The 20809-nt window shown below is 45.0% G+C and overlaps 1 protein-coding gene across 1 annotated transcript; it reads right to left on the reverse strand.

The window, feature by feature from the left end:
* Nucleotides 1-1427: 1427 nt before the first annotated feature.
* Nucleotides 1428-19888, reverse strand: PAK7 (p21 protein (Cdc42/Rac)-activated kinase 7). Its single transcript, XM_010073277.1, has 8 exons — nucleotides 19748-19888; nucleotides 17724-18521; nucleotides 11594-12085; nucleotides 9614-9747; nucleotides 7486-7612; nucleotides 4448-4573; nucleotides 2320-2454; nucleotides 1428-1683 (listed from the first exon to the last, which is right to left on the reverse strand). Exons 1-8 carry the CDS (start codon nucleotides 19886-19888, stop codon nucleotides 1528-1530), a joined length of 2109 nt encoding a protein of 702 aa, XP_010071579.1. The 3' UTR covers nucleotides 1428-1527.
* Between the last annotated feature and the right edge of the window lie 921 nt (nucleotides 19889-20809).

Consider the following 20809-nt stretch of genomic DNA (forward strand, 5'->3'; position numbering starts at 1 on the left):
AATTTATTTTTTCTCTCCCTTCAAATGTTCTTTAAGGGCAGTAATAAAGGAGCTTCTTTACTACTGGCAACTCCTTCATCCTGGAGGAAGGTCTTTAAGAAACAGCTCCTGCCAGGTTTAGATGTTTGGTTATTATTTCCTACAATAAATAACAATTAATTTATTCACTACAAAATTCTGTAATAAGAAATAAACTGTGTTCCCACAAAATTTGCTTTGTGTTTCTTAATGATACTGTAAAATGAGGTCTGTAAGAAAAAAAACCCAACCTTTAAAAACATGGCTTTTGTATTATATATAATTAAGAACAAATCATTAATAAATAAAATTCATTTATCATTGAAATAATTATGAAGCACTTCTAAAAATTTTAAAGGCAAATCTATTTAGGCCTACAGTTAACATGCAAAGTCATCCAACAAATAACACAAAATTGTACCATAGCAGTCAACTGTTGCATCAACATTCAAAAAGGTCTAGACAGCAGCACGACTTCTTCTATATGGCAAACATAACGCATCACAACACTCTGTTTGGGCTCTGGAGGATACCTGCCGGGTGGGTGGGCAGACTCCTGGCATCCCTTTCCACTTCCAGAGCAGGACAGAAGTAATGGAGATTTTTGTGATAGTAAAACTGACCTTACGGTTGCATAAAACAAAGGGGCAGCAACGGCGTGAGAAGATGATCACGGAGCAAAGGTACGTTGGATGCATTGGCACCCACCGCTGGAGAAATGGGGAGATGAGGGAGACCCTGATGACCACTAATGGTCAGCAGCAGCTCTGATGGCTGCTGCGTCACTGGCAGCACCAGGAGGGCAAGCGCTCGAAGCCAGACTGCCAGTGCCCCCACAAGCATCAGCGCCGTTGGCTCTTGGGGCTGCCTCAGTGGCGAGACGAGTGCTCTCCTGACCTCGATGGAAAATCTGCAAAACCGTCTAACTTCTAAAGGGTTTAGGGTTGTCTTCTGTTTTCAAAAGGGTTAAAAAAGTAGGAAACTTTTTTATCTTCTCAAATTCTTGCTAAGTTACACTTATTACTTCAACTAACACAACAGCTACATGACAAAATACTGCAAGTTATCAAAACGTACTGTACAGAAAATTACAAATTCGTTTCAAAATACATTGCGCTGCTATGACTTGAGATAAAAAGTGCTTTTTTTTTTTTTTGTCAGAACAGTGTTCTTCTGAAATAGAAGTGCTGTAGCCCACAATAAAATTCTGGTGTTTCCCTCTGGTTGTGCTATCTTCTACTAATTATCTTTCCAACCTTGTTTGCATTTGGCGCCTTCTGCCTCGGGTGGCTGAGAAGAAACAGCGCTGGGGAGCGACAGACCACCCAGCTGGTGGCCCGGATTGCTCCCCGGTCCCTCGCAGCCCCAGAGAGCACCTTCTCGGGTTTTTATGCACCACCATATTTCTGCAGGGCTGGTTTTCCTCGACAAGGTTTCACTCTTCCCTGCCCACAGTTCCCAGACAGCTGCAGGCATTATATCTGGACTCCTTTTGAAAAATCACTGGCTTCAGCGGTGTCTGTGCTGCCTCATGAGTGGCACAATGCAAGAGGGGGGCCCAGACAGTTTGAGAAACGAGTGTCTCAACAGTTCCTGTGCCGTGGCTCTCTGCGAGGGCTCCCGCACCAGCATCAAGTCCAAGAAGCCCCGGAGGACCGAGGAAACCTGCAACATCGCACCGGCATTAGGGGCGGACAAAGACAACCGTTTCCAGCCTACACTGGGTCTGTGCACACTAATTTTCTTGGGAAGACAAGGGGCCCCCTGAGCTTTCCTGCGGCAATAGATGTACTGAGCTGAAGGGCTGTGCATTGTCTATGTGCTGTTAATGTTGAAAGCGGGATGTAGAACAGCGCACACTGCACAGCTTTGCATGCGGTGGGTAAGAAAAGCATTAGCGTGTGCTGAGGGCTCGGGTCTGACTTCTAGAGCACGTCCAAAATGGGAGGTACCCGTAGGCTTTGTCACTGGGCATGGATGTACCAACACACCCGCAGCAGGGCTGATGTGCTAACTTGCTTTGGTCCTTGGGCCCGGTGGGAAGCGCAGGAGCACGAGGCTCTGCCCAGCGCCCTTCTCTGCCACTCGCTGCCAAAAGCAAAGCCAGGGCCACACACAAAACGGCTGTGGTTTGCTTGTGGCTTTGGCCTTATACCCTCCCCACACAAGGCTTATGTAGGACCCACTGCTCAAGGTGGTACCTTAAAGATGCAATTTAGCTGTTGGGCGTGGAATTGCATGGCTATAATTCTGTTACACCTTTGTACGTGCAAGACCTGCGTCATGTACAGAAAGTCTGACCTTGTGCATGTCCTTCACCCGCGGCGGTAAGTTATCCCGGATTCGGCGCATGGCCTGCAGTGGCGGCTCGTTGAAGTAGGGAGGTTCGCCGTCAATCATCTCTATCACCATGATGCCCAGGGACCAGATATCCACCTGTAACAAACACACAGTCCCTTTGTAAACACTGCTGTTAGCACAGAGAGGAGAAAACAGGCTCAACACTTGGGGTCATGCAAACCCCTGAGCTGGCTCATGTTGTTGTACTTGCTGTCTGCGGCCAGTCTAAGCCAACAGTCTGGTGAGCCATCACCATAAATCTTTTTTTAACTAGCCAACAACATTTTTCTTCTTCTGAGCAGTAAGTGCATTGAAGAAAAAAACCTAGAAACTACTTACAAAACCAGGCCTGCAGCCAGCTTAGGTGATACCCACTCATTTGAGGGGCTGGCTGCACCTCCTGTGCTGCATTTCAGCTGTGCTGCACTGCACCCAGTGAATATGCCATGCTGCAGAAAGGTGCATGGCTGTGCTGTTTCCCCTGGAATATTAAAGACTACAGGAACTCCAGCTGAGACCCCAAGGCAAACACAAGCACTTACTACACCCAGGCCTTTTGCCAGTGAGCACAGGTAACACATTTTATAATCCCTCTGGAAAGTTATTCAGCTCCAGCTTAAAAAAAACCCTGCAAAACTTTTTTTTTTTCTCTTCTATTTTTGGTACTGGCCTGCTGCAGAGCTGCTCCACAATTCCAGTCCTCTGATGACTGCAATTCCCGTCACTTGCCAGCCCAAATACAGCCAAGGCCAGTTTATATTGCTTTTGCTCTTCTGCCAACACTATCCTTCAGCTTAAATCTTCCTTTTTTTCCCCTCCATTTCCCTTCTGGTGGGAAACCTAATGTAGCCATAAGTGCAGCTACTTTATAATCCCTTCATCTTATTAATGGGCTAATAATAGCTGGTGTTATGATCCCTGCAACGTCTCCTACAATGCCACAAATCCAGGGTGAACACCGGTGCCTGCAGGGTGCTCTCAGGTGGGCACTCTCCCTGCCTGCGCCAAAGCGGTCTCTGTTGTGCCATGTGAAGATGCAGCATCTCCTGTCTCAGGCCTCGCTTCACTTCCCTTTCTCTGTCTGTATACATATGTGTATGTGTGCATATGTATATGTGTCTAAAACTATATACATAAATATATATACTGGGCTTGCAGGTTTACTCTCTGCAGCTGTTACTACAGGCACTATCAAGCAGGAGCTGACTCCCCTCACCATGCAGAGGAGTCTCTGTCTGGGGAGGCGTGAGTCACGGTCACGGCTGAGCGTGCGAGAGGGGACTGCTCCTCCCGGGCTGGCCGTGCAGAAGTGCCGCGACTTAGAGCTTCCTCACACAAGGGGTACTGCACTGCATAGCTGCCGAGTCCCCACCTACAGCCTCTTGCTGGGCTCATCTTGAAGGACTCCAATAAAAACTTGTGATTTGCCTCTTTTTTGGACCATTTGGAGGGGTTAAATTAGTTCCCACAGATATACTTCCCCCCCACCTCAAGTAATGAGAGACTGAGTGCAGGGAATGGGCTGATGTGGAGACACAGAGGGTGCAGCCCAGCCCATGCTGCTGGCTCCTGTGACTGGGACCCTCCGGGACCATGCTGGTGCCTTTGCCAGCACTCCTCCAGAGGAACGGGATCTGGGGCTTTAGCTGGATGAAAGCAGAGTGGATCTCTGCCTGCAGGGCTGAAAACAGTGTCTGCCATGGCTGCGATCTGGCTGCTGGTTTGGCATATGCAGGTGCAGACACCTGTAAGTGCAGCTCCAGCCTTCAGGCTCGATATAAAGGTCATCAAAGGGCCTTTCATGATGTGAAAACAATTCCAGTTTCCTTTAATACAGCACCCTGACCTAAAATACATAAAAGCACTGCATTGCTTAGTGCTCTAAATGGAGTTGTTATTTAACCACACTTCTTGGAGAAACACTTTCAAACAAGGCACTAGGTAGCCCTCTGGGGCAAACTTAATTGCTGCTATTTAGAATATCTGTGTAAATGTAGTTGAACGGTATGTTTCTCACAGGCCTCGGTGTGGTTGCCCAAGGCATCATGCAGAGGGAAACCGGCTGCGCTGCGTGCCCCACCATACTCACCTCGGTGCTGTAGGGCAGGCGGGATATCACCTCCGGAGCCATCCAGTATGGCGTCCCAACCAGCGACTTCCTCCTGGGGACCTCCTTTGACACTTGGGCACAGAACCCAAAGTCAGATAATTTTATCTGAAAAGCAAAGAAAAAGCTCTGCTTGAATTACAAGGCAAATTCCTCTGAGACACACGTGCCTCTGAGACACATCTCCAGCTGCCACTGGAGGGGATGGAGCTGCAGCATTTGCCTGGGAGTGGACAGCAGTGCCATTTTGGAATTGTGGCTGGAGACAGCGATACAGCCTGGGAAGCACGTGGCTAATTAAAATGAAGGCAAGGAAAAGAATTTGGAGAGAGTGGCAGTGATGCTCGTTATTAAGATCACTTGTCATAGCTCATTGCCTCTCCACCAGCAAAAGATGCAGAGGTCATAAGTGGCTTATAATATTTAAAAAATAGAAGGAAAGCAAAGAATTCTGAAGTAACAGTATTTTATAACGAATCTGTTATTGCACATACACAAACCCCGTGTTTGTAGTCTATTTATGTACACTGATAGTAATATACATACTGCAAGTGATACACATCACTCCTATTATTTGGATCAGGTATAAAATCTGTGACTCTGCCAGAAAACAGATGAAACAAGTAGCGTTCACCCTGCAGAGAGCATGACCTAACACTCTCAGAAAGCAATCCTCCTGCCAATGATTTTTCAAGACCACGACCTCACACGGTGAACTATCACTACAGAGTCTCTCTTCCTTATGTAGTAAGGGAGCTAATTTGGGGAAGGCAGGGAAGGGTATGAGACTCTTCCAAAATGGTTGTAAGAGATAAGGGGCCCCACTCCCGTTGCTTGGGAACTCAGGAATTAGACAGTACTGTCCTTGAGGAGCTCTGGCAGTGACCTGAAATAGAAATAATGGGATACACAAAGCACACCGGAGAGCAGCTCTTGCTGCATCATGTGCCTGCTCAGACTTCTGTGCCAGGTTTTTTTTAAAACCAAAAATTATGGAAAATTATCACCTCCCCCTCCCCGCAGCTGTACAACACCAAGGTGAAAACTCCTCCACCCGCCCCCCCCAAACCAAACCAAACCAGAACAGTCTCAGTGTTGGTGGCATCACCCCTTACAGAAAGAGCTTGTTCCTTAATGCTAAAGTTTTTTTTTTTTTCTTGTTCCCCACATATTAATTTGGAGGCCTAGAAGCTATCACAAGGGTTCCCTGGACATTAGCCTAACCTTCCTCACCCCCAGCTCTACCCCACACAGTGCAACGGTGACCCATGTCCAAGGTCCACAAGCCATGTATCCCATCACGTCTGTGGCTCCTGGGGACACAAAGTGAGCCCGAACAGCCCCAGTACAACTGAAGTGGGAAGCTGCATAAATCCCTTCATTGTGTAGACCAGCATCTTATTATCAGCACTGATTTGTTTTCTTTTGGATTCAGTAAAGACCTTACTTTTTAAAAAACTAAGGGTGTTATTTTTTAACAGAATTATGAAATGATTGTTGGTGTTTCTAAAACAAAGCAAATAATAGCCTAGTTCTCTGTGATAAATGTATTTTTCAGTTTACAGGATGAAGAATAGAAGAAATAATGCATATTTTGGAAGCAGAGCCCAATCTTCTTTTGTGGGAGTACAAGAGGTTTTGCATATCTATCGCTCATTTGAGTACATAAAAGAAGACTATTTTCTAAAAAAAGATAATTGCACAACACAGCCATGAAGAAATCTGCAATGCAGATAAGTACTGGAGTAATGAGTATAATGAGGCACTGTATGCAGATCCTGAGAGCAGATCAGATGCTTTTTTCAGCAACATGGATTGAAATCGTAACTGAAAAACTCCTACACACATGGAATTTTTAACAGGAGCAGCCTGTGACCGCTGCAGGAAGAAAATCCCTCTTCCTTAGTGAAGTGGGAATTAAATTATAAAGGCGAGCCTTTGATTAGGGAATCAGACCAGGCTTGGGAAGCCAACAGTTTTACCTTCTGAAGGAGAAAATCTGGGTTTCGTTCCAGGACAACTGGGTGCTCTTGGGCTCAGTCCAACCTGCTAAGCCAGTCTTGCTTTAGACAGGTGTGTAACGCCAGTGGAGCAACCTTTAAAGCCCTGCTTATGGGACTCACTGGCCATGAGTGCATTAGTTTTCACTCAAATTATCCCAATGACTTCACAAGGTGAGATGCATACTAGTGCCTAACTCAGGCAGACATTAGGGTCTTATGAGCGATTGGCTTCCCTCTGGATAAGCATTTGGGTGCCCCAAGGTTTAGGTGCCTCATGTTTTACTGCTGTGCATGCACAGAAATACCACAGCACAAACCTACCTTTCTCCTTGTACAGGAATAACAACCTCCTTGCGACCAAACACTGCACTTTCTGCATGCAAACTTTATTTTGCTCACTGAGCGGGTCATGTGCAGCATTTTCTCTCCCTCTCCCCCCACTTATTAACACCACAAAGACCAATTCATTGACAGCAGCCCACCCATCCAAGTAAATGAAAGTGTGAGACAGCTATTATCAAGCACCTTGGAAGTGTACCTACGGTAAAAGCTACTCTCACCATGAGGAGTGTTTCAGCAGTCATGCAGAATATTTCCTGTTTGTATAGATTGATGTTAGCCTCCTAACTAGCTTGGGAAAACAGAGCAGATGTATAAAAACTTGCTAACTAAGGCATAACTAAATGCAGGAAGAGTAAAATATTTTTGAGAGGCATCAGAGTAGGAGTGGTGCAGCATGAAATCCGTCACCTAATTATCACACACGTGGCACAGCTTCTTCTGCCACTGCCTTTTGATGGCTCCGATTCCCCCCCATGGGGACTCTGCATGCAGTGCAGATGTCAATCACTGGCCAGGCCTGTGTTTTTCTGATTCAGCTCTCTAACAAGTTATTCACAGGTTGTATTCCTTGATTCCCGTGCCTGGCTTATTTTTCTAAATTAGTGTCACTTTGAACATACACAGCTATTTTCATGCCAGCCCCAAGAGACGGCAAGGGAAACGTTGGGCACTCACCCTCCCATCGCTTGTGAGAAGGATGGAGTCACTTTTGATGTCACGGTGGATGACACCTTGGTTGTGCAGGTAGGACAGGGCTCTCAGGACGGACAGGCAGACAGTTGCTATCTGCTCCTCATTCATCCTGAAACAGCAAGGTGAAAAAACGAGCTGAGTGTTAATGAAGACAGTGGGAAAGGGGAGCTGGAGCAAAGAGGCACAAGTTCCCCTTCATGCGAGTATACAGACAGGAAGAAGATGTTTTAGGCAACTGTGGTGCAACTCTCTGGTCCTACTTCTCTCGAAAAAGGGGAGATAAGGGATGAGGAACAACTCTGCAACGAGGTCTGGATAAGTCCTCCTGCAGCACTGAAAAAGCACCATGTGATGTAGTGCTACAGTAAGCCTGCTTCCGTCTGGGAAATAATGGAGATGCCTTATTTACAGTAAACTTACTGCTTGCCAAGGAGGGTAAATCACTACTGGGACGGAAACAGGCATGGAATAACTATGAGAAAAAAACCTCTTAACTGTGCAGACAAAACATCAGGCCCTGGGTGTAGCTCTTTGAAAGCACTTCCTTTGCTTTTATGCCTTCTATAAAAATACTCAGGGTATTTCAGTAGAAAACTAAACAGCAAGAGTCCTCATTTCTGTGCAAGTGTGCCAAACCTGTTCTAGAAGAAGCTGTGTGCCACAGCGTGATGGGGATGGCCGGGATGGGTGGTGTACCCTGACCCTGCTGCCCCAGCATCCATATTACGTGACCAGAAAAACACCTGCAGAGATTTCTGCTTTAATTTTGTGTGCCATTTGCAGTATTTTAGCAAAATCTTTGACAGAAGGTCATGCGATGTAAAAAAAAAAAAAACAAACCTCAGAAGATTAAGGAAAAACTATTTTAGACAAAAAAGTAGATGACAGCTCTTAAGAGGTGGTACATCTGGGAACATCTGTTTGCTGTTAAACTCCTGTCAGAAATATCTAAGATAGAGCTTTTAATGTTTTGAGGGGCAGTAGTGAACAAATGACTTGCAATATTGTGATTTATATCAACACATCAGCTAAGGCAACACTGAAAAATAAAATCCCTGTTACAACTCTGCTTTTGGTAGTAGGATCTAAGAGCATTGTTAAATTATGAGAGAAGACAAATTTTCTAATTTACTGTTCCTTGCTTTTCTTCTTGCTCACCTAAATACTCCCCCACTGGTTTGATGTGGAAATACATTTTTTTTTAAATTCAAGAGGAAGAAATTAAAAAAAAAATTCCTCTTCCCTATCTCATTTTCTCCTGCATATCAGGACAAGATCAGTGAAGAGCAGATATAAAGAGGGCTGTAAATTCTAATGTCTCCACTCAGAAGAGGATGAGCGGTTCCATACACTACAGCTTTTGTGCCAGCAAATCACCTTCTTTAAAGGTATGATAGTAACTGAAATATGGGAACAAGCTCTACCATAGGCACAACTATTCTGATATAAAGATACTTTTCCCACTATGTTTTAGACTTGGTTTGCAGGTAACATTTCTGACAGCTTGGCTATGTGGGTTATGAGTATGGAGAGAAATCCCCCTTAGAACTGACGTAGTTATAACAGCAAAAAAACACAACAATACAGATCACCAAACAGGGAAACAAAGGGGCTTTTGCCGTTTTAGAAAGTAACGGATAAAAGTTGTGCCCGTGCTAAATTACCTCCCAAAGCTGTGGCAAATCGCCGTCTGCCAGCAAGCCCTTTCAGGTACTTCTTTCCCTTCTATTTAAAAAGTGCTGGTGCTGACAGGAATTCACCTGCAGTGGCTTAGTTATGCTGGTAAAGTGAGTTTGCTACAATATGCGTATAGGTGCATGTGTATATATGTAAATATATGTATATACATACACACGTATATATTTTCCATGTATGTATATTGTATGCATGTATGTATTTTATGTATTTTGCAGGTATATACAAACATACAGCAATAAATCTATATATATATATAAAAATACATCTATAGAGCCAGGAGGTACCCAGCTTCCCTCAGCATGAGGCAAGGTCTGGAGGGCACGGTCTGGAGGCATCTGCAAAGGAAAGCCAGGGAACCTCCCTCCTGCCCAGCTTGCACGGTAGGATTTACACTGCAGCACACCCTACCCACCTCGTGTGAGTCACTATATCTGTCAAAGCGCCGCCCTCCAGAAACTCCATCACAACCCACAGCTCGTCACCAACAAGGTAACTGTTGTACATGTCAACCACGTTTTCATGATGGTAATCTCTCATGATTACAACCTGTGAGGAAGAAAAAGGCGATATGTGAACTGCTACAAGCATTATCTGACACTTGTTTTGACCTTTTTTTCACTGTACTTTTCTCTTTGTGCTTAGTAAAGGTTCTGCTGTGAATCACATCCTCCCTAATCCTTGTGCCAACGCATAAACAAAATCAATATATTTACATAAAAAATAACAGTCATCATAAATGCATTAGGAAGAAGGCTCTTTAGTTGCTGAATTACAAGTGGTAGATAACTGGGGTTTTCTTCAGACTGCAAGAACAGGACTGTTTATTTCACTGCTTTTTTTTATTGCCAATTGCTTTCAGTATAACAGGGATATTCTTTTTTTTTTGACCCAATCAATCGTTCAACCCATCGAAGTATTCTTCATTGTGCATCAAATGGTACTTTGCACAGAATTTTAACAGAATGCTGGTAATGCAGGGGATATTCATAAGCCAACTCATTCCCACATCTGAAAGGGACCGTACAGAATTGGGATGACCATGACCACTTGGTATCGAGGCATATCAGAAAGGCGATCAGGAGAGAAAACAACAGCCAAAGAAGGCTTCATTATCAGTGTGTAGATGGAGGAACTTCAGCACCACTGAAAATAAATTTTCAGATGACATGAGTGACTGCAGCGTGTCAGGGAAGCAGCTTGGTCCTGCACAGCATGTGGGATCTGCTTCAAGATGTTCCCATTCAAGAGATGCTCTGTTAGAGCAACCACAACGCAATTCAGTGCAAAATTCCAGCAGAAAAACAAAGCCAAAATACCCAGTACAGTCATGGACTGTGCAAAGGAGAACTGTGTGAAGTTTACTAAAAACTAATATCTTAACTAAAAACTCTTAAGTTTTTAAAGGTTTTAAAGAAATCAGTCTGTCACATGCTTATAGTTAAAATTCAGGAAACAAATGATAGAACAAAAAGTTAGTTCTCACAAGGTCTCCCTGGGGGACTGGCAGTGGGTTTGGCATATTCACAAGCGATCTCAAAAAGGGAGCAGAGAACACCCACCACTAGCTTCTTGAAGGGAGTAAGAAGAAAAAAAGAAGGAACTCACAGCATCAAACAACTGGGTGAAAAATAACCAAATGAAAATCAGTGCTCTTAAATTTAAAATAATGTACATGGGGAAAACAATCTTCCATAAGCAGTCGTGGGCTCTCAACTGGCTGCAACCACTCAAGAAAGGGGATGAGGGAATTAATTTAGATGATTCCATGAAAAAGGGACTGTCAGCTCTTTGTGAGGTGACCATCAAGAAAGCAAAGGGACAGCTAATGGTTGGGAGCGAAAGGAGGCAGGAAACAAAACGCACGTATATGCCAAGATGGTAAGGCATGTGCTTCTTGAATAGTCAGGCTAGTTTGGATCCTCCATCTCGGAAGAATAAAGTACACCAGCAAACGGTCAGAAAAAGGCAACTAGGCAATGCCTGTGCACCTGATACACTGCATGGACCAGCCAATAGATTTCTTAGTTGTTTACTGTGACTTCCCACCAGGTTACAGGTTTAAAGCCAGGAGGAGATATGACTCGATAAAGTACCCCAGCAAACGGTCAGAAAAAAGGCAACTAGGCGATGCCTGTGCACCTGATACACTGCATGGACCAGCCAATAGATTTCTTAGTTGTTTACTGTGACTTCCCACCAGGTTACAGGTTTAAAGCCAGGAGGAGATATGACTCGTTTGAAACTGGTCTAGCTATACACTATTTATGCAGCACAGATGTGCGTGGGACACCACCTCTTTTAGAATATTTGGCACCTGAGGTGGTCATTTGGCCCATGTCTCCTGTTAAACCTACCACGTGCAAAATCCATTGCACCACCCAAACCAGCATACCTCATTAAAGAGCAGCTCCCTTCTCTGCTGTTTCCTGAGATCCATCTTCTTCACAGCAACTTGCTTTCCCGTATGCTTCTCAGTGGCGATGCAGACAATCCCCGTGGAGCCCTCCCCGATCTTGATGAAGCTGTCCAAGTACTCCCGGGGATCACCAGGGCTGACCACAAGCTGCAGGGCAGCTCTGAACTGTTCGTGGGACACCCTGGAGGGCTGCTGGTCCGAGGAGGATCCCCAGCTGGGTGGAGGATAAGGACTTGATGTGATACTTGGGGAACTGGGGTAGGAGGCAGTGGAAATATAGGGAGAGCCGGGCTGAAGAGACTGCTGGTGATAGTGGGATGCTTTGTGATAGACCAGAGGGTACTGGTAGCTGCTGCTTGAATAGCTGACTTTGCTCTGACTTTGAGGTAGCTTTAGTGGGCCCCGGGGGTATGTGTCTGATCCAGAGAGCGGTGGGCTAACGACCAGCTGAGCTCGATCATAATCCACCTGCAATGCAAAAGCAGACGAGTGAACACAGATGAACAGACAGTTTTCTTGCTGTCCATCCAGCTGTCACCACTCGGTTCATTTTTGGCCCTGCCAGAGTTCCCTGGTGGAGTGCCAGCACAACGTATTCCTGTTTGTACCTGTCCTCAACGTGACACTGCTGCCCTGTATTTGAAATGAGATTTTTAAACCATCGGGCTGCTGTGCTCTCATCAGCACTAAAATGAGGGAAGGCCATGAGACCTTTTGTGCATCTCAGGTCCATTTTTCTGTCCAGGAACCTGTTCATAGATACAATAATCTTTGTTTAATGAAAGTGTATGCTCCAAAAAAGTGTATTTGCTCTGTATTTATAGTGCTCTGCAGGCTCTCTGGGCCACTCCTTCCAAGAATTCCTCCCTTTTACAAGCAGCAGCCCTTTGGCAAATTCTAGTTTGTGTCTTTCCTTTCAAATACTAGTTCCTGGCCTTTGACTCTCAGCCCTTACTCTTTTCTTGTGCTTTTCTCCAGCAATTCAGGGATGGCCCAACGTCTTCTTGTGGAGGTGGTGGTACCCTGAAATCCCTGTCATCTCCTGCCTTGCCTCACTACTGGCTGCTGTTTGAGTGACTGCATACGTGAGTATGACAAGGAGCCTAATTCAATTTACTGTTTCTTAGATAATTTTCCACCGTGACACACTACTTAACTGCATTGTCACAAAACCACTCATTTTCACTTGAAATCTAAGACAATCGCAGAGGAAATTATCCCAATGGGAGACCTTGTTCATTCGGAGGTTCCTTTCTTCCTTTTTATTTTCCTAGCTTTTCTAAGCTTGTTAAAGCAAATAAATACCTCACATTCGCAAACATAATAGTTTCCTTCTAGCCAAACTGAAAAAAAAAATATATATAAGACAAAAAAACCCACCCAAAACAAAGACACATTTTTTTCCCCGAGTAAAGAACATCTCCACGTTTACGATACCACATATGTGACTCCTGACGATGTGTGGTGCATCTCAGAGCAGGGGGTGGTTCGACACAGGCTCATGATGTAGCACAATTACAAATAATTATGGAAATTAGTTCATTTAATCAATCAATTTCAGTGGCAGTACACAGGGGTGGACAGAGCAGAAAACTCTACACAGCTCATGGTTGCTACTATTATTGCTGGCTGCTGGCCAGAAGTCCCTGATCCATGTTAGTTAAATGCACATTAATCTGAATCTGGCAGTGTAATCAAGGACCCAACTGAACTGTGAAATTGAATTCTGCGGTGGAACATCATTTGACCATTTTATGCTAAGACTGCAAAAAAAAAAAAAAAGTCTGCCGCAGCATCAATTTATCACCGCAGGCTGCTGCACAGTGAGGAGGAGTTTCTAGCTGGAGTCGCCCCAGTGCAAGGCGAAAAGCCTCCAAGTGCAATATTATATCAGCGCTTTCCTACCTCACGCGTGAGCCGGGCGTGGCCATATTTTCATTTTGCATGAGTTTTAGAAGGGAAGAGGGAATGCCTCTCCAGAGGGGCTGTTCAGAGATTTCCCTTGAAAGCGTGAAGCTGGAGCCTGCTTCCATCTGAGACTTGCACGCTGACAGCTACCAGCCATATGGAGCATCCAGTAAACACATAACAGTGTTGTACAGCCCCCTCCTAGGAGGCTGGTTTTGTTTAAGCAAAACATCCACACAATTAGAGCCATAATATCACTCACTCCATCAGGCAAGGGTAGCCATAAAATAGAAGGGGGTCAGAAACACCATGAATTTCGTGAAGGACGTTACATCTGCCAAACTAATTAACAGGGTAAAGTGCTCAGGTGGTTTGGTGGAGGGAGGGAAACTCAATCTAGTCCTGTCCTGTATATCTGTGTATGTAGGGACACATAAATTATTGCTTTGGCTGTAAATACACAATTTTCTTTTAACTGCTGCGATGGGGAAAGCCTTGTCTAGAAATTCAAGCTGGATAAATCCACACTAATGCATTATTTGAGGCTTCACCCATGCCTGATATTTCTGAGCATGTCCTAAGCTTGACACACTGTAAATTCCACAGTGAAATTTTGAAATGAAAATTCAGGGGGTTTGTGTGCTTGCTAAGAATTTTTGAAAGCTTTTTGAGGTTAGTATTGCAGTACAATGTAAACCCATTCATGTCCTGAATCCCATGAAATCTTACAAAAAATCAGGAGTAAATCAACCGAACCTCTCCTCTGAGGCTGTGTCGTGATGCAGTGCAAAATGGAACACGCTTTATTCCACTAATAATTCTATTTCTGCTACTGAATGCAGTTACCTACTGAAAGGAAATTCTTTAAATACTACGAAGGAAAGAAGAAACCAGTCCTGCGCTCATTCAAGATCAGGTCAAAGAAGCAGCTGAAGCTCTGGCAGCCATCCATCACTGTGCTGCGGTACCCTGCTGCTGCCAGCTGGGTTGCTTCACCGGCTTGCAGCATCACCCGCGTCTACACTTGGCTGCATCGGCAGTCGGGTGTTTTTATTGTTAAAAGGCAGATGTAACACTGTGTTTAAAATCATTTCAGTTTCCACTCTGACGACTGTGATGCCCGTTTTGTATCGTATGAGGTGGAAACACCTGCTCATGGGTGACGGTACCCTACCTGCAAGGCAGGCTGCTTGGGCAGCCTTTCAGCCCAGCGGATGTCCCCAAACACTCTGCGGTGGGACTGCAGCAGAGGTGGCAGCCGCAGCCCTGCAGCCGGAGCCCATATCCTCCTCTGGGAGTGGCAAGCCCAGGCTCACCCTTCAGTAAACGTAAAATGGATTTCTGTTTGATCATGTTTCAGTTTGCCAAAGTGAAAGGCGTGGAAGGGACGGTCTGTAAATCAAACGGAGATTGCAAGTGGAAAGGTTACCCTCTAGTGCTTTGCTGGCGGAAATCTCCCGAGACTCCCCGTTCCATGCACAGATGTGACAGGCAGTGCTCGCGGCATGTGAATGAAAAAACAGGGAAAAAGGAGAGGGTTTCTGATAGTAAAGGCTTGGCTCTGCCTTCACCAGGCTGGCAATGTCCTACTGGCACAGAGAGCCTGCAAAACACATCGCAGGAAAACAGCGCTGCGGGGCAGCCGTCAGATGAGAGAGACCTCTGCTATCTTACAGCAGTACGAGGTAGTGAAGGGGAGAGAAAAAAATCATGGCCACTGGGAAGAGAGACGGGAGAGGGTCACGGAGAGCTGCTACCGAAAAATGACAGGGAAAGGAGCTTTGAAATAATAGGATCCAGTGCAAGAAGTGAGGAGGGCTGTCTGCGATGAAGAGGAGGGTAAAAAGAAACATGCAGTACAGTGTCTAAAAATAAGCAGACCTGGTGGGATGAGTTTGACATTGTGTGACAATATTGAGAAGATTCCATTGAACAATGTGGGATATAATATCTGTGTCACGAGAGCAACACAGCAGATGCTGCAAACCCATGCTAGTGTTACTGAAGCTAGTCTGCAGGAATGGGAGAGCAGGTGGGTAACACGGGGGTGGGTTGGAGAGAACCAAATCTGGCTTTCTACACCTCCAGTCCCACTGCATGGCAGAGTCCAAGCCCAGCACAGTGGATGTCTTCTTACACAATAGCTCTGAAATCACTGATCATGAAACAGGGCAGACATTTGGTTTATCTGACATCTATCACCTGCAAATAATACCAAAGTAAGTCTGCTCTTCACATTTACAAGCCAAAAAGAACATCTTTGTTAAATGCATTTTGAAGCCATACACTTGTGCCTGCAGACTTTTTCACTGCTTACCTTTTTCCTCCTTTTAATTATACTTTAAAGCCAACCTCATTTGTAAAATATCTGATTTGAGATCTGATTCTCATTTAGTAAGCCCATTTGATGAACCATTATCTTACTAATGCCTCCTTGAAAAGAAGACTTCAGCAATCATCCAAGACAAGAAACTACTATTCAACTCCAGGAGCTGTGGATGGGTTTGGGAATTGAAACTGCTGCATTTAACAGGGAATCATCAAGTTTCAGTACACCAAGGCTGTAGTAGTGTTTTTGATGCTCTGAGAAGACGAACAGCTCACAATGAATCTTGCACTGAGGCATCTATTTTTTTTTTTATAAAAGTTGTTGCTGCATTTTAATGGGATAGTTTTCAAAGTGCCTGGAGTGCTTTGAGTCCTGTGAAATACACCTCTGTCTTCTGCCCTAATGAATGCTGTAAAACTGGCAGGAACAGGCACAAGGGAGTCTATGAATTACTGGATTTGTCCTTCTTCTTTCTAAACTCTGACAAAATGTTTGCTTTAAACGAAGGAAAGGGCAGATAGCCCACCCCAGGTTGTCCTCACAACTTCGGGAATCCATATTTAATGCCACAGTAAACTACAGTAAACTCCCCACATGCATCCCTCCCACCACACCCCGAGCTCAGCAAAGGCATGCAAAGAGACCTGGTAACTTTTCTACTCCTCCCACAATTCATCCTCACTTCCAAAGCCCAGCTCTGCGCTTTAATGCCATATGGAATAAAAATGCACCACCCTCCCTTTACCATGGGGCACTGTTTATAACTCCGTGCCCCAGGATCAGCAAAGCAGCCAAAACCTGAGTAAGCAAGACAGAAGCATGCCTCTGGCATAGGGATATCACGGATTTGCAGAGACCTGGAACAACTTCTGGGTCTGCAGCTGGGCAGGACCACATTCTCAGTGCACAGAGGCAGTATGAAAATGCACCGTTCAGATCATTATTAAACAGCAGAGTGGATCTCACCACCTAACAAGCTACCAACCTCAGCACATTTGGTAAGTCACAGCAATCCAAGACTCAGCCCCGGAAAAATGAGCTATCATTTCAGTGCCCGTTGCTAGGGGAACCTGGTAATGTTCAATGCAATCTACACTGAAGAAAAAATATGTCTTGCTGAATATTAGATGTTTAAGCAGGTCGTAGCTATATGACTAGACATATAAGAAAAGCATTATTCCCTTAACTGAACAAATAGTTACAGCAAACTATTGCAAGTAGGGTAGGACAGCTTGTATGGGTAATATTCCTCATGTGATGTTTTTAACAGGGCCTGTAGCAATAGGAAAAGGGGTAACGGGTTTAAACTAAAAGAGAAGAGGTTTAGACTAGATATAAGGAAAAAATATTTCATGCTTAGGGTAGTGAAACACTGGAACAGGTTGCCCAGGGAGGTGGTAGGTGCCCCGTCCCTGGAAACATTCAAGGTCAGGTTGGATGGGGCTCTGGGCAACGTGATCTAGTGGAAGGTGTCCCTGCTTAGTGCAGGGGGTTGGACCAGGTGACCTCCATGGTCCCTTCCAACTCAGACTATTCTATGATTAAAATCTGCCAAAGAATGTGGGGTTACTTGAAATCCCAAGTAAAACCCCTAGAAGCTGGGCATCTCCAAACCTGCCTTTTAATAAATAATTTAAATCCACTGGTCCCTGACATCCATTTTAATGATCAGTGGATACTGGGTGATTTTCACACCTGCCAAGCAACAACCACGCAGCTCCCAGGGATCTTACTGACTGTGTTTGGCATTGCGTGCCCAAGCATGGCTCCGTGCCCTTGACTTTTTGTAAGCGCTTAATTTTTTGTACTCCCCTTCTAGAAAGGTTGATCCCTGCCCTGGCAGCACTGTCACCGGGGAAGTCATGTTACCTTGGGGATGCCTGCTGCAGTTTCAGACAAGCGCGGGTAGGTGTAGGAGCTGTAGGAATGTCCTTGCTGGTGTGCTTTAAAAGCGCTTGCTCCATAGGGCATGGCTGGCTCCTGCAGACCAGAGCCTGACCTGGACCTCTGCCTCATCGCGGGCTGAGGGCTTGCTGGGTCCACATAGGATGACTTCGGCCTCTTGTCAGAGTCATCCTTGCCCAGGCCAGGACCCCAGTCGCTGTCGCTGTACTCCAGCCTCTCCTTGGGGCACTCGCTCTGCACCGATACTCGGGACAGGGTGTAAGGAAAGGGATCTCTATAGTCCAGGGAGGATCCACTGGGGATCCGCTGATACTCCAGCCTTAGGCCACCATATTCCAGTGGTTTGGGCTTTGTCTCCAAGGGTGTGTGGTAATCTGGGAGGAACCTGGAGAGGTCTGACTGGAGGGGTGTCGCTTCCGAATAATAGATGTCCTGGGAAGTCACCTTCATCATGTGCCCATTCTGCTTGGTGGCATAGCTCCCTTTGTAGTACCTGTCTAACTCTTCCCCGTAAAGACTTTTGTCTTGATATTTTTCCACGACATAGTCTGTTGTAGTGTCTGACTCACTGGAGTACTGGGAGTATGTGACATAACCATTTTCCTCCTGATGCCTCGGTACGTGGTTTGCGTTTCCTTGGTGGTGGGTGGGAGGACTTTCCTTCCGCAGGGAATTGGATCGTGTCACTGAGATATTGTCAAACTCTTCCAGCAGGCCGTTGATTGAAGTATCCTTTCGAGGCTTATTTCCTCGAACAATAGTCTAGGAATAAAAAATTGCTTTGATTAAATACTGATTTTTGTTTAATATCTGACCAAGCAAACCACCAAAAAGTCTATGATTCACCTAGAAATACCCTTAGCGATGTGCTATAATCTTCAGTCAAGTACCTCAGAATAATCCATTGCTAGAAAAAAAATATCTCAATACTTACAATAGGACATAAAGAAATGAATAAACAAAGAGGGGTTAATTTCAGTGTACATCATAAGATGAGATTTGGCATGTAACCCCAAGACACTCTTAAGAAGACCAGTTTAAGAGGTGGGCGTTCACCAGCCAACAGCAGAGACGTTTAAAACCAGTACTTAATTTTTACTTGTTATTATTCAGTTCTCTACATCAAACCAAACTGTGGGGCAAGTCTGATAAGCTACATGAAAATCATTCAATGATCACTTAAACATGTTATTTTAACAAACTGTTGGAAAGGAAAGTAGCATATAGTTTAGTAAACACTGGCTTTAGGATTATTATTTTTTTTTTTTTTACAAAACAGTATGTTCCTGGGTAACAGAAGTACAACTGGGGATTGCCTCTTAGTTAACTTAGCATAAGAGACACTTGGGAAAGAGGTAAAAATACTTAACTACATCTCCTTTTTACAATACACAGCATCCAGCTAACCACTGTGCACAACCATGGGTTTGGGACATTCACATCACAGATACCATGTGGTGGCAGCAGTGGTGGCCCTGTTTGTGTCCTAATATTGCGAAGTCCTCTACAAATTCCCCATCCACGGATAATGGGTGTGGACAAGCACCACAGACATGAACTTGCTCCCACTGACTGCCCACAACCCCCTGCCTATCCCTACTCCTTTCTGTCCAAAACACTGGTGCTCCAGGTAGGATGGGAGGTGAGCAGTGCTTGGTTATAACTCTCCTTCAAGAAAGATCCATTACTTTTAGGTAGTACCATCTGAAGACTGCAACACATGTTTGCATCCATTTTTCAGCAGCTGACTCCCATTGAGTGCCACTTCGCATTTATAAACACCCCACAAGAATAAGATCGACAGATTAAGGGCCAAGACCATAAATCAGTGCAGCTCTACTGAAAACACATTTGCTTTGCTGATTTGCTTCAGCCAAATATCTCGGGCTGTATCTTATTTAATTTGAGAGTTTTTCAACAGAGTCGCTGCGGTCACCCCAAGGAGAAGTCCCTCTGCAAGCTGCAGCCTGCCTATGTTGCACACCAACCATGGCGTACCAGACGCCAACAGAGGTGTATTGGACACCGACTGTGGCACAGCACATGGTGACTGTGGCATACCGGACACCAACCATGGAATACTGGATGCCAGCTGTGGTGCCCAGCCTGGCCACTGGCCCTTCATTCATTGCAACGTCAACAGATGAGGTTCTACTCCAGGCACCACGAGGCTGCTCAATCCCTGCTCGAAAGCATGCAGGGGCTCAAATTTTGTCAAAACATGCATTTCATCACTAATAAAACAACTTTTTCATAAAATTAACAGCAAAGTACTTCTCTGTTATTCAGCAAAAGGCAGCTGAGAAAAGCTGGGCTACAAGAGAAGCAGTCCTGACCTCACACTGATCCCTGCTCTGATTTATGTCTGTAATTACTTGCCTAGTTTGCTATTTTGAAGCTAGCAATACCAAAACAATAGGACAGCAAAAATAAGGGACAGCAAACAGATCACTCCTTTTGCCTCCAAAGTCATTCACAGCAAGACGTGAGGAATTGATTTCGTTCAGCTACAGCCTCTTTGGCAGGATGACTGCATGATCATTCATATTTAATTATCACATAATAAACCAGCAACATTCGACAGTAAAATGCTTATAATTGAAAACAAGATTGAAATACCCAACTGCCACCCTGTTTCTCCTGTGCAAATGCGTGCCAAGGATTAAAATGCCAATTTAATACTCTCTGCAGGACTGGCCTTCACAAAGGAGAGGTTTCCTGGAGCAATCTGTGTTGTGCCTGCACAAAAGGACCTCAGAGCCAGAGAGAACCCCTGGGAACAGAGCTACCTCTTCGGTTACAGGAAAGAGGAGATCTCCCTCTGCTCCTCCTCCAAGCAGATGCTCTCTGGAAGGGGGATTTTATCATACAGGTACCCATGGGATTTGGGGGGTGGAAGAGGGTACAAGTACCTGAGCCCACATCAGAAGGAAGGCTTAGAAGAATGCAGTCGATGGTTCATGTGTTAAGGAAGTCATCAATGACCAAAACTTGAAGTTTAGGGATTTTCTGCAGGATTATGAAGATTAAAAAAGGACTAATAGTAAAAC

The sequence above is a fragment of the Pterocles gutturalis genome, unplaced genomic scaffold, assembly GCF_000699245.1.
Source record: "Pterocles gutturalis isolate BGI_N339 unplaced genomic scaffold, ASM69924v1 scaffold8517, whole genome shotgun sequence".
Taxonomy (NCBI): Eukaryota; Metazoa; Chordata; class Aves; order Pterocliformes; family Pteroclidae; genus Pterocles; species Pterocles gutturalis.